This window comes from Petromyzon marinus, chromosome 53, assembly GCF_048934315.1.
Source record: "Petromyzon marinus isolate PM22_M1 ecotype Great Lakes invasive population chromosome 53, UKy_Petmar_22M1.pri1.0, whole genome shotgun sequence".
Taxonomy (NCBI): Eukaryota; Metazoa; Chordata; class Hyperoartia; order Petromyzontiformes; family Petromyzontidae; genus Petromyzon; species Petromyzon marinus.
The window spans coordinates 12,034,016-12,049,931 of NC_133719.1; the positions used below are offsets into that span (position 1 = coordinate 12,034,016).

Here is a 15,916-nt window from a genome sequence, read left to right on the forward strand (position 1 = left end):
AATAAAATAACACAACAAAATTATCACGACGTTTCGGCCACAACACAAGTGGCCTTCATCAGGTGAAGGGACGAGACTGTCTCGAGGACAGCGCTGAGCTTGGCTGTGTTCGCTCCATCGCTGTCCTCGAAACAGTCTCGAACCTTCACCTGATGAAGGCCACTTGTGTTGTGGCCGAAACGTCGTGAAAATGTTATTGTGTTATTTTATTTGATTATTTTATTATTTTATTCTCATTCTACGTGACTTTACCGAAAGAACCAAAGGAGATCTCACAGCCACTGTGGTGCCCCTGTTTGAGACCTACGCACAGCGCGTTGCAGTGGCGACCCCACGTGGGGAATGGGGCGGAGGTGAGGACTGTCACATCGATAGCCGATCGATCTCCATCACCGGCGTGAGAACTCATGGAACCAGACGGCGAGCCGGATGCCCGTGACCACAGCGCCACCCGGTGGAGCACAGTGGGTGGGCACCACCGTGTCCACGGGAAAGTCGAGTCCGCTGGTGCTTCACCAGGGGGCGCTACAGGCCTGCTGGCAGCAGGGAGAGCCGCGCAGAGCGAATGTTGACAACACTGCCCGCGAGCGTTATGCCGAATCACACTCGCAGACACTCAACTCATCTCTAACTACACTAGCTAGACACTGCCCTTCCTACACCTAACTACACTAGACACTGCCCTTCCTACACAACTACACTAGACACTGCCCTTCCTACACCTAACTACACTAGACACTGCCCTTCCTACACCTAACTACACTAGACACTGCCCTTCCTACACCTAACTAGCTAGACACTGCCCTTCCTACACCTAACTACACTAGACACTGCCCTTCCTACACCTAACTACACTAGACACTGCCCTTCCTACACATAACTGCACTAGACACTGCCCTTCCTACATCTAACTACACTAGACACTGCCCTTCCTACACCTAACTACACTAGACACTGCCCTTCCTAGATCTAACTACATTAGACACTGCCCTTCCTACATCTAACTACACTAGACACTGCCCTTCCTACACCTAACTACACTAGCTAGACACTGCCCTTCCTACACCTAACTCCACTAGACACTGCCCTTCCTACACCTAACTACACTAGCTAGACACTGCCCTTCCTACACCTAACTCCACTAGACACTGCCCTTCCTACACCTAACTACACTAGACACTGCCCTTCCTACACCTAACTACACTAGACACTGCCCTTCCTACACCTAACTAGCTAGACACTGCCCTTCCTACACCTAACTCCACTAGACACTGCCCTTCCTACACCTAACTACACTAGCTAGACACTGCCCTTCCTACACCTAACTACACCAGACACTGCCCTTCCTACACAACTACACTAGACACTGCCCTTCCTACACCTAACTACACTAGACACTGTCCTTCCTACACCTAACTACACTAGACACTGCCCTTCCTACACCTAACTAGCTAGACACTGCCCTTCCTACACCTAACTACACTAGACACTGCCCTTCCTACACCAGACACTGCCCTTCCTACACAACTACACTAGACACTGCCCTTCCTACACCTAACTACACTAGCTAGACAGTGCCCTTCCTACACCCCCACTACACCAGACACTGCCCTTCCTACATCTAACTACACTAGACACTGCCCTTCTTACACCTAACTACACTAGACACTGCCCTTCCTACACCTAACTACACTAGACACTGCCCTTCCTACACCTAACTACACTAGACACTGCCCTTCCTACACCTAACTACACTAGACACTGCCCTTCCTACACCTAACTACACTAGACACTGCCCTTCCTACACCTAACTCCACTAGACACTGCCCTTCCTACACCTAACTCCACTAGACACTGCCCTTCCTACACCTAACTACACTAGACACTGCCCTTCCTACACCTAACTACACTAGACACTGCCCTTCCTACACCTAACTGCACTAGACACTGCCCTTCCTACACCTAACTAGCTAGACACTGCCCTTCCTACACCTAACTACACTAGCTAGACACTGCCCTTCCTACATCTAACTACACTAGACACTGCCCTTCCTACACCTAACTACACTAGACACTGCCCTTCCTACACCTAACTACACTAGACACTGCCCTTCCTACACCTAACTGCACTAGACACTGCCCTTCCTACATCTAACTACACTAGACACTGCCCTTCCTACACCTAACTACACTAGACACTGCCCTTCCTAGATCTAACTACATTAGACACTGCCCTTCCTACATCTAACTACACTAGACACTGCCCTTCCTACACCTAACTACACTAGCTAGACACTGCCCTTCCTACACCTAACTCCACTAGACACTGCCCTTCCTACACCTAACTACACTAGCTAGACACTGCCCTTCCTACACCTAACTCCACTAGACACTGCCCTTCCTACACCTAACTACACTAGACACTGCCCTTCCTACACCTAACTACACTAGACACTGCCCTTCCTACACCTAACTAGCTAGACACTGCCCTTCCTACACCTAACTCCACTAGACACTGCCCTTCCTACACCTAACTACACTAGCTAGACACTGCCCTTCCTACACCTAACTACACCAGACACTGCCCTTCCTACACAACTACACTAGACACTGCCCTTCCTACACCTAACTACACTAGACACTGTCCTTCCTACACCTAACTACACCAGACACTGCCCTTCCTACACAACTACACTAGACACTGCCCTTCCTACACCAGACACTGCCCTTCCTACACCTAACTACACTAGACACTGCCCTTCCTACACCTAACTAGCTAGACACTGCCCTTCCTACACCTAACTACACTAGACACTGCCCTTCCTACACCAGACACTGCCCTTCCTACACAACTACACTAGACACTGCCCTTCCTACACCTAACTACACTAGCTAGACAGTGCCCTTCCTACACCCCCACTACACCAGACACTGCCCTTCCTACATCTAACTACACTAGACACTGCCCTTCCTACACCTAACTACACTAGACACTGCCCTTCCTACACCTAACTACACTAGACACTGCCCTTCCTACACCTAACTACACTAGACACTGCCCTTCCTACACCTAACTACACTAGACACTGCCCTTCCTACACCTAACTACACTAGACACTGCCCTTCCTACACCTAACTGCACTAGACACTGCCCTTCCTACACCTAACTAGCTAGACACTGCCCTTCCTACACCTAACTACACTAGCTAGACACTGCCCTTCCTACATCTAACTACACTAGACACTGCCCTTCCTACACCTAACTACACTAGACACTGTCCTTCCTACACCTAACTACACCAGACACTGCCCTTCCTACACAACTACACTAGACACTGCCCTTCCTACACCAGACACTGCCCTTCCTACACCTAACTACACTAGACACTGCCCTTCCTACACCTAACTAGCTAGACACTGCCCTTCCTACACCTAACTACACTAGACACTGCCCTTCCTACACCAGACACTGCCCTTCCTACACAACTACACTAGACACTGCCCTTCCTACACCTAACTACACTAGCTAGACAGTGCCCTTCCTACACCCCCACTACACCAGACACTGCCCTTCCTACATCTAACTACACTAGACACTGCCCTTCTTACACCTAACTACACTAGACACTGCCCTTCCTACACCTAACTACACTAGACACTGCCCTTCCTACACCTAACTCCACTAGACACTGCCCTTCCTACACCTAACTCCACTAGACACTGCCCTTCCTACACCTAACTACACTAGACACTGCCCTTCCTACACCTAACTACACTAGACACTGCCCTTCCTACACCTAACTGCACTAGACACTGCCCTTCCTACACCTAACTAGCTAGACACTGCCCTTCCTACACCTAACTACACTAGCTAGACACTGCCCTTCCTACATCTAACTACACTAGACACTGCCCTTCCTACACCTAACTACACTAGACACTGCCCTTCCTACACCTAACTACACTAGACACTGCCCTTCCTACACCTAACTGCACTAGACACTGCCCTTCCTACACCTAACTAGCTAGACACTGCCCTTCCTACACCTAACTACACTAGCTAGACACTGCCCTTCCTACATCTAACTACACTAGACACTGCCCTTCCTACACCTAACTACACTAGACACTGCCCTTCCTACACCTAACTACACTAGACACTGCCCTTCCTACACCTAACTGCACTAGACACTGCCCTTCCTACACCTAACTACACAAGACACTGCCCTTCCTACATCTAACTACACTAGACACTGCCCTTCCTACACCTAACTAGCTAGACACTGCCCTTCCTACACCTAACTACACTAGCTAGACACTGCCCTTCCTACATCTAACTACACTAGACACTGCCCTTCCTACACCTAACTACACTAGACACTGCCCTTCCTACACCTAACTACACTAGACACTGCCCTTCCTACACCTAACTGCACTAGACACTGCCCTTCCTACACCTAACTACACAAGACACTGCCCTTCCTACATCTAACTACACTAGACACTGCCCTTCCTACACCTAACTAGCTAGACACTGCCCTTCCTACACCTAACTCCACTAGACACTGCCCTTCCTACATCTAACTACACTAGACACTGCCCTTCCTACATCTAACTAGCTAGACACTGCCCTTCCTACACCTAACTGCACTAGACACTGCCCTTCCTACACCTAACTACACAAGACACTGCCCTTCCTACACCTCACCGCACTAGCCAATCAGACCCTCACGCGAGCGCCACCTGTAACTTCCTGGCACCGATCTGCCGCACCTCACATCTGCAGTTCACACCAAAGTCCCACCCGAACCTTGTCCCCGAACCTGTGCAGTCGTGGGAGTAATGAACGCACGCTTGGTCACGTCGTTGTACAAAATTCAATATCCTTTATTTAACGGAGTTTCAATGCATCATCATCACATTCGTCTCCTCTTGTCAAATCAAGCGGTCACACTTTGTCAGCACAGTATTTTATCATTCCACGCCATCCGCAGGCCCCAGTCCTCAGTGTCCACGCGGGATTTGGTACGAACGAGGGCTCACAATGGCCGAGCCCCACCTATGGTGGTCGTTGGGTGGTGAAATGTTTTCCGGAAAGTGAAGCTGTGGGCGCAGATGCCCCCTGGGTTGAGTGCTTTGATCACTGCCAACATAACAAAGGCAACCAAACACAACTATTGGCCTGTGGGTTCTGGCCCGGTTGGAGGTCAAATTAAACCGGGTCAGGTCGGGTTGGAGGTCACATTAAACCGGGTGAGGTGGGTTTGTGGGTCAAATCATACTGGATGAGGTCCGGTTGGAAGTCAAATTAATCCGGGTGAGGTCGTGTTGCAAGGTCTGGTCAGCTCGTTACCCGTCAGGTCGGGTCGTGTCAGAGGTCAAAAAGATCCGACTGCCCCTGCAATGTCGTCACGCTCACGTGGTTGGTCGTCGCCCCACGTGGTCACAAATCGGCGTGGGCTGAAACCCCAAAACCCCACAGCGCCACTCCGGAGAGATGACCCGGTGAGAGGCAGCAGAACAAGCGGGTTCCCCACGCCACGTGTGCGCGAGTGGACCAGCGGATTCGTGCGGTGTTGCTCGCCTCCTCTCGTCTTACGCGGTGGGATGACCTCCTGGCACTTCCAAGTCCTTTCGACGAAACATAATAAATAGATTTTACACCGAGGAATTGGACAAACATCTCATGCGAGGATCCTCTTGGAAATGAGTCGGCGAGGCTTTTCCCGGGTAAACAAATAACCACTTACTGTGTTCCGTGTTATTAGTTTGCGATTCAAACAGACCCTGTGTTGTACTGGATGTACTGGATGTTCCCGGAGGCACAATGAGATATCATTTTATGCCGCTTAATTAAAAAAAAACATTGTACAGCTGTGTGTCAGGATGTGTACGTTACGTGTGTGAGTATCCCCTAGGTCAACTCAGCCTCAAATGAGTACCTGGTGTGTAAACATCGCCACTACAGGGAGACAAAGGCGGCCGGCCGTGGTATCGGCCACCCCACCCCCTCGTGCACCGTGCCGGCCTTCATAGGTGCTGCTCGCTAACGCCACTTGCCCCAACAGTCTGTTCAGGCTAAACGGGGGCTCTTTGTCCTTGTTATGTGTGTGTACTTGCATATGATGTGCACGATGCGTGTGTGCACCTAGCCTGGCACAATCACTGTGGTGACGTCACCGTCACTTAGTGGCGAACGGCGGCGGCGGGAGTTGTTGCGGGGAGCGGTGGCGCAGCGGTTAGCACACCGGGCGATGAACCCAGCGACCCGAGTTCGCGATTCCGACTCAGCCAACACCGACAACCAGTGATGATTATCTGACCCGGTACTGGGCATCTCCTAGGTCGACTCAGCCTCGAATGTGTACCTGGAGCGGGGTGTAAAACATCGTCACCAGGGAGACAAAGGCGGCCGGTCGTGGTGCTGGCCACCCACCCCGCCATGTGTCGTGCCGGCATTCACAGCTGCTGCTACTCGCGAGCAGCACTTGCCCAAAGAGTCTGTGAAGACTATACGGGGTTAAATTTCGATTTAAAGCTTTCGTGACTGCAATGATTCATCTTCTTTGGTTCTTTCGGTAAAGTCACGTAGAATGAGAATAAAATAATAAATTGATAAAATAAAACAACACAATAATATTCTCACGACGTTTCGGCCACAACACAAGCGGCGCTGTCCTACCAGACAGTCTCGCTCCCTTCACCTGATGAAGGCCGCTTGTGTTGTGGCCGAAACGTCGTGAGAATATTATTGTGTTATTTTATTTTATCAATTTATTATTTTATTCTCATTCTACGTGACTTTACCGAAAGAACCAAAGAAGACTATACGGGGTGTTCTGTGTATTTGTGTGTGTAGAAATCGATGCGTGTGTGATGTGAATTAATGTAATTGTGAGTGAATAGACAGGCCAGACAAGATCCAAACGGGCAATGCAAAGATGCATGCATGAACTTCTTTCGCACCGTACGCAGCCACCCGTGCTAATCGAAGGCGCGAAAAGATAACGTCGCTCGACTGATTTTGAGAGATGCCCTCCCCCCCCGTCAAACCGGAGCTGGCCAACGAGCAACACTCCCCAGAGAATGGAGCTCCTCCACTCTCAGCCACCACCGCCGCCGCCGCTCGCGAGGAGGATTCGTGAGAGACGCTCCTGAGTCACCGCAGGCAGTCGCCCTCCGGAATCGAGGGGTGGAAAAAGAGAGGCTCGCAGACAACGAGCTCAGCACAGGCACAGGGCGAGGTGGGGCACGCTAGCGCGTGCATGCCAGTCGACTCATCAGGTGAACCCACGGCACCTGAGGCTTGCCCCGTGACTTCTTCACAAGTGCCGTGGTGATGCCACCATCGCTACGTGGTGAATGGCGGTTGTTGTTGTTGTCATGTAATGTGTGCGCGCGTGTGTCAATATTTACATAACCGCGGGCGGGAGCAGGTGAGGTTTTTGGTAGAGACGGGAGTTGTAGGCTCATGCATGGATCATCATCATCATCACCTCCTCAATTAGCGGAGACAGGCAATTAGCACAACGCAGATAATTAAAACACGCGCGGGCAACAGATGGCTCAAGCCCCCGACTGCAATTGCATCCCAACGGGCGCACAGAGCCGTGCCTGGGGTACACGGAGAATCGGGGAGACCGCCCCGGGCCCCGTGTATGGGGGGGGGGCGCTTTAACGTCACGGTGCCTGGCGTCAGAGGGCCCACGTGGTGTGGGGTTTGCCCCGGGCACTGCAGCCCCCCTTCTATGGACGGCCCTGGCCCTGCCCTCCCCCCACGGCTCTTCTCTTGTCACTACGCACACACGGGCGGTGCGGCTCTTATCGATGTCCCGCGAAAGGTTGCCACACGGCCACCTTCCTGGGCTCGGGTGGGACTTTTATTCGTGCCAAGATCTGGTACCGGAATCGTGCGGTTTACGGTACAGGTTTGATCATCGACCTCTCATGCTAACCGATAAATACATCCGGGTTTGGACGACTGTGGAACACGTGGCGACCATACCACCCGGCCGCTCACCCACCCACTCATTAATACACCCATTCATTTTCCAAGTCACTCAGTAACTCACCCATTCATTAAAGCGCACATTAATTTTTCGAGTCACTCAGGAACTCACCCACTCACTCACCCACTCACCTATTAATACACCCATTCATTTTCCAAGTCACTCACTTACACACGAGGGTTGCCACCTGCCCGGGTCGGTATTGGCGTCCGTGCTCGGGTGACAGGAATCGATTTGTTCCGATATCTGGTGCCGCAATCGTGTTGAGCTGCGCTCTATCGCAGTTTCCGGCTACAGTGTTGATACGAGGCCCTGTCCTACTGCGGCATAGGTGTCAGCTCCACGTGGCACGAGCGTGCAGTCTCGGCATAGGTGTCAGCTCCACGTGGCACGAGCGTGCAGTCTCGGCATAGGTGTCAGCTCCACGTGGCACGAGCGTGCAGCCTCGGCAGAGGTGTCAGCTCCACGTGGCACGAGCGTGCAGCCTCGGCATAGGTGTCAGCTCCACGTGGCACGAGCGTGCAGTCTCGGCATAGGTGTCAGCTCCACGTGGCACGAGCGTGCAGTCTCGGCAGAGGTGTCAGCTCCACGCGGCACGAGCGTGCAGTCTCGGCAGAGGTGTCAGCTCCACGTGGCACGAGCGTGCAGCCTCGGCATAGGTGTCAGCTCCACGTGGCACCAGCGTGCAGTCTCGGCATAGGTGTCAGCTCCACGTGGCACGAGCGTGCAGCCTCGGCAGAGGTGTCCGCTCCACGTGGTACGAGCGTGCAGCCTCGGCAGAGGTGTCCGCTCCACGTGGCACCAGCGTGTCATGGACAGCCTTGCGTGCAGCCTCGGCGGGGCGACACGAACAGAGCCGCTTGCGTTGAGGGCCGAGTCTCCCTCCAATTCGATTCCCGCTCACGGCAACCAACACCGCTGACGATTATCTGAACCGGTCCCGGGCGTCCCCTAGGTCGACTCAGCCTCAACGTGAGTACCTGGTGCAATGTGTAAACTTCGCCATTGGGAGACAAAGGCGGCCGGGCGTGATGCCCCCCCCTTGTGTGCCGTGACAGCCTTCATAGGTGCTACTCGTTAACCGCACTTGCCCCAACAGTGTGATAAGGCTACACAGGGGATCTTTGTCTTTAGTCTTCCTCTAAAAGCACTCGACGCCACTTCCACCTCGTCACTCCGCTCTCTCCGTTGGCCGGGCCCCCGTGGCGGCACCGCCCGCGACGACGACGCAGGCCCAACGCGACCAAGACGCAGGCCCAACGCGACCAAGACGCAGGCCCAACGCGACCAAGACGCAGGCCCAACGCGACCAAGACGCAGGCCCAACGCGACCAAGACGCAGGCCCAACGCGACCAAGACGCAGGCCCAACGCGACCAAGACGCAGGCCCAACGCGACGCGATTTTGCCGAACTCCCCAACGAGCCGCCGGGCCGTTTAAGAGGTGGCCACGAGGTGGCAGTCCAGCAAGCGGGTCCGAGCACCCATCCACCCATCCACGCAGCAAGGATTTCCAGGAGAGTATCTCTGGAAACTCCGCTCTCTCTCTCCCACGTGACGCAAACATGCGCACCGTGTCTAACATTTGTCCAACGCGTCCCCATGTGAGGCTGGAAGCCGCTGTCACAACTCGGGCGGTAGGGCCCAGTTCCCACCTCGTAGGCCGACGTGAAGCAGTTGGGGCGATCTGGGGCTCACTCGCTCGTTCGTCACTTCCTTGTCACTCTTCTATCACTTCCTCATCACTCTTCTATCACTTCCTCATCACTCTTCTATCACTTCCTAATCACTCTTCTATCACTTCCTCATCACTCTTCTATCACTTCCTAATCACTCTTCTATCACTTCCTCATCACTCTTCTATCACTTCCTAATCACTCTTCTATCACTTCCTCATCACTCTTCTATCACTTCCTAATCACTCTTCTATCACTTCCTCATCACTCTTCTATCACTTCCTTGTCACTCTTCTATCACTTCCTTATCACTCTTCTATCACTTCCTTATCACTCTTCTATGACTTCCTCATCACTCTTCTATCACTTCCTTATTACTCTTCTATCACTTCCTTATCACTCTTCTATCACTTCCTTGTCACTCTTCTATCACTTCCTTGTCACTCTTCTATCACTTCCTTATCACTCTTCTATCACTTCCTTATCACTCTTCTATCACTTCCTCATCACTCTTCTATCACTTCCTCATCACTCTTCTATCACTTCCTCATCACTCTTCTATCACTTCCTTATCACTCTTCTATCACTTCCTCATCACTCTTCTATCACTTCCTCATCACTCTTCTATCACTTCCTTATCACTCTTCTATCACTTCCTTGTCACTCTTCTATCACTTCCTCATCACTCTTCTATCACTTCCTTATCACTCTTCTATCACTTCCTTATCACTCTTCTATCACTTCCTTATCACTCTTCTATCACTTCCTTATCACTTCTTCATCACTCTTCTATCACTTCCTCATCACTCTTCTATCACTTCCTTGTCACTCTTCTATCACTTCCTCATCACTCTTCTATCACTTCCTCATCACTCTTCTATCACTTCCTCATCACTCTTCTATCACTTCCTTATAACTCTATCACTTCCTCATCACTCTTCTATCACTTCCTCATCACTCTTCTATCACTTCCTTATCACTCTTCTATCACTTCCTCATCACTCTTCTATCACTTCCTCATCACTCTTCTATCACTTCCTCGTCACTCTTCTATCACTTCCTTGTCACTCTTCTATCACTTCCTCATCACTCTTCTATCACTTCCTCATCACTCTTCTATCACTTCCTTATCACTCTTCTATCACTTCCTCATCACTCTTCTATCACTTCCTCATCACTCTTCTATCACTTCCTCGTCACTCTTCTATCACTTCCTTGTCACTCTTCTATCACTTCCTCATCACTCTTCTATCACTTCCTCATCACTCTTCTATAACTTCCTCATCACTCTTCTATCACTTCCTCGTCACTCTTCTATCACTTCCTCATCACTCTTCTATCACTTCCTTATAACTCTATCACTTCCTCATCACTCTTCTATCACTTCCTCATCACTCTTCTATCACTTCCTTATCACTCTTCTATCACTTCCTCATCACTCTTCTATCACTTCCTTATCACTCTTCTATCACTTCCTCATCACTCTTCTATCACTTCCTCATCACTCTTCTATCACTTCCTCATCACTCTTCTATCACTTCCTTATCACTCTTCTATCACTTCCTCATCACTCTTCTATCACTTCCTCATCACTCTTCTATCACTTCCTTATCACTCTTCTATCACTTCCTTGTCACTCTTCTATCACTTCCTCATCACTCTTCTATCACTTCCTTATCACTCTTCTATCACTTCCTTATCACTCTTCTATCACTTCCTTATCACTCTTCTATCACTTCTTCATCACTCTTCTATCACTTCCTCATCACTCTTCTATCACTTCCTTGTCACTCTTCTATCACTTCCTCATCACTCTTCTATCACTTCCTCATCACTCTTCTATCACTTCCTCATCACTCTTCTATCACTTCCTCATCACTCTTCTATCACTTCCTCATCACTCTTCTATTACTTCCTCGTCACTCTTCTATCACTTCCTTATCACTCTTCTATCACTTCCTCATCACTCTTCTATCACTTCCTCATCACTCTTCTATCACTTCCTCGTCACTCTTCTATCACTTCCTTGTCACTCTTCTATCACTTCCTCATCACTCTTCTATCACTTCCTCATCACTCTTCTATCACTTCCTTATCACTCTTCTATCACTTCCTCATCACTCTTCTATCACTTCCTCATCACTCTTCTATCACTTCCTCGTCACTCTTCTATCACTTCCTTGTCACTCTTCTATCACTTCCTCATCACTCTTCTATCACTTCCTCATCACTCTTCTATAACTTCCTCATCACTCTTCTATCACTTCCTCGTCACTCTTCTATCACTTCCTCATCACTCTTCTATCACTTCCTTATAACTCTATCACTTCCTCATCACTCTTCTATCACTTCCTCATCACTCTTCTATCACTTCCTTATCACTCTTCTATCACTTCCTCATCACTCTTCTATCACTTCCTAATCACTCTTCTATCACTTCCTTATCACTCTTCTATCACTTCCTTATCACTCTTCTATCACTTCCTTATCACTCTATCACTTCCTTATCACTCTTCTATCACTTCCTTATCACTCTTCTATCACTTCCTCATCACTCTTCTATCACTTCCTCATCACTCTTCTATCACTTCCTCGTCACTCTTCTATCACTTCCTTGTCACTCTTCTATCACTTCCTCATCACTCTTCTATCACTTCCTTATCACTTTTCTATCACTTCCTCATCACTCTTCTATCACTTCCTTATCACTCTTCTATCACTTCCTCATCACTCTTCCATCACTTCCTCATCACTCTTCTATCACTTCCTCATCACTCTTCTATCACTTCCTTATCACTCTTCTATCACTTCCTCATCACTCTTCTATCACTTCCTCATCACTCTTCTATCACTTCCTTATCACTCTTCTATCACTTCCTTATCACTCTTCTATCACTTCCTTGTCACTCTTCTATCACTTCCTCATCACTCTTCTATCACTTCCTTATCACTCTTCTATCACTTCCTTATCACTCTTCTATCACTTCCTTATCACTCTTCTATCACTTCCTCATCACTCTTCTATCACTTCCTTATCACTCTTCTATCGCTACTTCGACTACGCGGTTCTTGCTCCCATGAACTTCGCTGGCTGCCTTGTTTCGCTGCGTCCACATCGCACGTTCATTCACCACCACCCTGCTGCAGGTCACAACAACACACCCACCCACTCACCTATGCACTCTCACCCACTCACCCACCCACTCACTCTCCACACTGCAGGTCACCTCACTTCTCTGTCTGCGTGTCCTCTCGTACTGCTCCACTGTGTAGAGTTCCCTCCTCCACCCACCACCATCGTCTCTTCTCTGTCCCCCACTCAGCTCTCACAACAACAACAACAATCTCGCTCTGTTCAAGGAGCGCGTTTCCAGTTCTTAGCGATTACTACAGTGGCAGTGCTCCTTGTTGCTGACCGCTCGGCGCTTCGGGCCTCCTGTGCTCAGCAACTCAAATGAAAATGTGGCAGGAGCCTCGTCCCCCACGAGACTCTAAACACAACGACATCTTTGCCCCCTGCCCGCTCCCCCTCAAGGTCCCCATCCCAAGCTCGACTCCCAGCCCTGGTGCCCCCCCATTGACGGGCGAGGGGGCGAGGTGACACTTCCAGGCTGCTGCTGCTGCTGGGAGTGGGGGGGTACCCCCCCCCGCCGTCCCCCCCCCACTTCACACGGGACCCGGGTAGTGCGGTGGGGGCGGCCGGGCCGGTGGTGGGGGGCCCGAGGTGTCTCCCAGTTTCCGCCAAACCACCTGGTGGAGGAGAGGAGACGGGGAGAAGGAGGGCGGTCGTGATGTGTGCGTGAGCGCGTGTGTGTGCGTGAGTGCGCGTGTGTGCGTGTGTGTCGCGAGTGGGGAGCGGTTGTGTAGCGGTTAGCGCGCTGCGCTATGAACCTGGCGACCTGGGTTCAATTCCCACTAACGGTCAACACCAGTGACGATTATCTGAACCGGTCCTGGGCCTCCCATTGGTCGATTCAGTCTCAAATGAGTACCTGGTGCGGTGTGTAGTAAACATCGCCACTGGGAATACAAAGGCAGCCGGGCACGGTGCTGGCCACCGACCTCCTCGTGTGCCGTGCCTGCCTTCATTGGTGCTCGCTGACAGCACTTTCCCCGACTGTCTGTTGAGGCTACACGGGGGATCTTTGTCTCTGTAGTCCCGTGAGTGGGCGAGCGAGCGGGTGGCACGAAGATTCGCCCTTCGGATCGCACACGCACGCACTCACCCCACATTCCCCGTCTCGTGGGCCACGGACATCGGGGTTTGTCATTGACGGTGAAACCCGCCCTACCCTCCCATACCCCCCGTGGCGTTTGTGCCACTCAGCACCCCCCCCCCCACTAACCGCCTCCGCCCTAAATGCCCTCTCACGTACCCCCCCCCCACCTCACCAGGGACGTCGATTCATCTGATCGTCAAACGGCAACAGCTCGAACCCGCAGCTCTCCGGGACGTGAACGGCGACCCCACCCAGTGGTGGGCGAGAGGCCGCCCCGACCAAGGCCCCCTTGGAGCTATGCACTTTTAAACCACGTGGATTCAAAACTCACTTTCTATATTGGCATGTCATGAAACACCTTGAGCACGCATATTCAAAACTCACTTTCTGTACAACTGCATTTCGTGTTCAGTTTGTTGTCCTTCCCCCTCGCGCCTCCGATTAGCGCGGGTGTGCTCCGTGCGGCGTGAACGCACGCAGATACTCGGTACACGGCAGCTGTCCTCCTCCCTCTGTTGCGCCCACAGGCTGCGACTCGCTGTGTCTGCCTGCGTTGAGATTATTGAGATTATTTTTTGCTGCTATAAATCTCCACACGATGGTGAGCCACTTTGTTGACCTATCATTTGTGGCCAGGTCGCTTCTGAGAAATAAGTGAAGGCCTCAGTGGGCTTTACCTGGTAAGATAAAAAAAAATGTAGTTTAACGTGTATATTTTTGTTAGCGATTTGTTTACCTTTCCTATACTTTGTACTCCTATTGTGTTTTTATTCTTTGTTGTTATAGCGTTCTGACCCGTCCCTACTGGACATCTGTGAACAAGAGCTTCATAGCTCATCGGATTCCTCCTGCAGTATAAATACAGATTCTGATGCCCTAGTATCTGTCTCCCTATGGCACCTCATTGGTTCTCCCCGTGTCTCCCCGCGTATCTCTTTGCGTCTCCCTGCGTCTCCCCCGCGTCTCCATGTGGAGAGGGGGGTCCGGGGGGACAGGGTGGGGGGTGGCAGGGTGGTGTGGGGGGGGGCGACGTACGTTACACATCTCGCGCACGATGGCCTTCTCCTTCTCGCTCATGTCTCGCTCCCGCGCCTGCCTCTCCAGCTTCTCGTGGACCTCCAGCACCTGTGGGCGGCACGGGCGGTCATGGGCGGTCACGGGCGGCACGGGCGGCACGGGAGGTCACGGGCGGTCACGGGCGGTCACGGTCGGCACGGGCGGTCATGGGCGGTCACGGGCGGTCACGGGCGGCCACGGGCGGTCACGGGCGGTCACGGGCGGCCACGGGCGGTCATGGGCGGTCACGGGCGGCCACGGGCGGTCATGGGCGGTCACGGGCGGTCACGGGCGGTCACGGGCAGCACGGGCGGCACGGTCGGCACGGGCGGTCATGGGCGGCCACGGGCGGCACGGGAGGTCACGGGCGGTCACGGGCGGTCACGGGCGGCACGGGAGGTCATGGGCGGCACGGGAGGTCATGGGCGGCACGGGAGGTCATGGGCGGCACGGGCGGTCACGGGCGGTCACGGGCGGCCACGGGCGGCACGTCATCATGGGTGCGGCGAGGAGCCGGCACGCCCCGCTGGTTTGTGTCAGGCCCTAATCTACACCAGTTTTACGTTATCTAGTTATTTTGTGTTTTTTGGGGGCCCACACCCTGTCCTCCCCCTGCGCCCCATTAATCAGGGTAATCGAGGCAATGGGTGCCACGGTGGCTAGGAGATGTTAACTACTTCGCCTGGTGTACAGGAGGTCGTGGGTTCGATCCCAACCTTGACGCCTGCTGCTGCTGTATATTTGGAGTTTGCGTGTCTCTCTTCGCGTGGGTTTTTTCCGGGTCCTCCAGTTTTTCCCTCCACATTTAGAATCAACATCACCGTACGCTTAGAGTATTTGGCTTCGACAGATTTCCACACGATGAGCCACTTCATTGGGCTATCATTTGTGATAGCCAGGTCGCTTCTGAAAAGGAGCTTTCCAGCCCAGTGGGCCTTACTTGGTCAAATAAAAAT

At 52.0% G+C, this 15,916-nt stretch overlaps 1 protein-coding gene across 3 annotated transcripts in view; it reads right to left on the bottom strand.

The window, feature by feature from the left end:
* Positions 1-4,866: 4,866 nt before the first annotated feature.
* The window catches only part of LOC116953978 (coiled-coil domain-containing protein 85C-like), a 94,322-nt gene continuing 83,272 nt past the window's right edge, over positions 4,867-15,916 (bottom strand). For all 3 annotated transcript variants that reach the window (XM_032974330.2, XM_032974327.2, XM_032974328.2), the window contains 2 exons: positions 14,940-15,029; positions 4,867-13,434 (listed from right to left, as the gene is read on the bottom strand). In XM_032974330.2, coding sequence (XP_032830221.1) covers positions 13,351-13,434; positions 14,940-15,029 — 174 coding nt within the window. In that variant the 3' untranslated portion in view covers positions 4,867-13,350. The remainder of the gene's footprint in view (positions 13,435-14,939; positions 15,030-15,916) is intronic.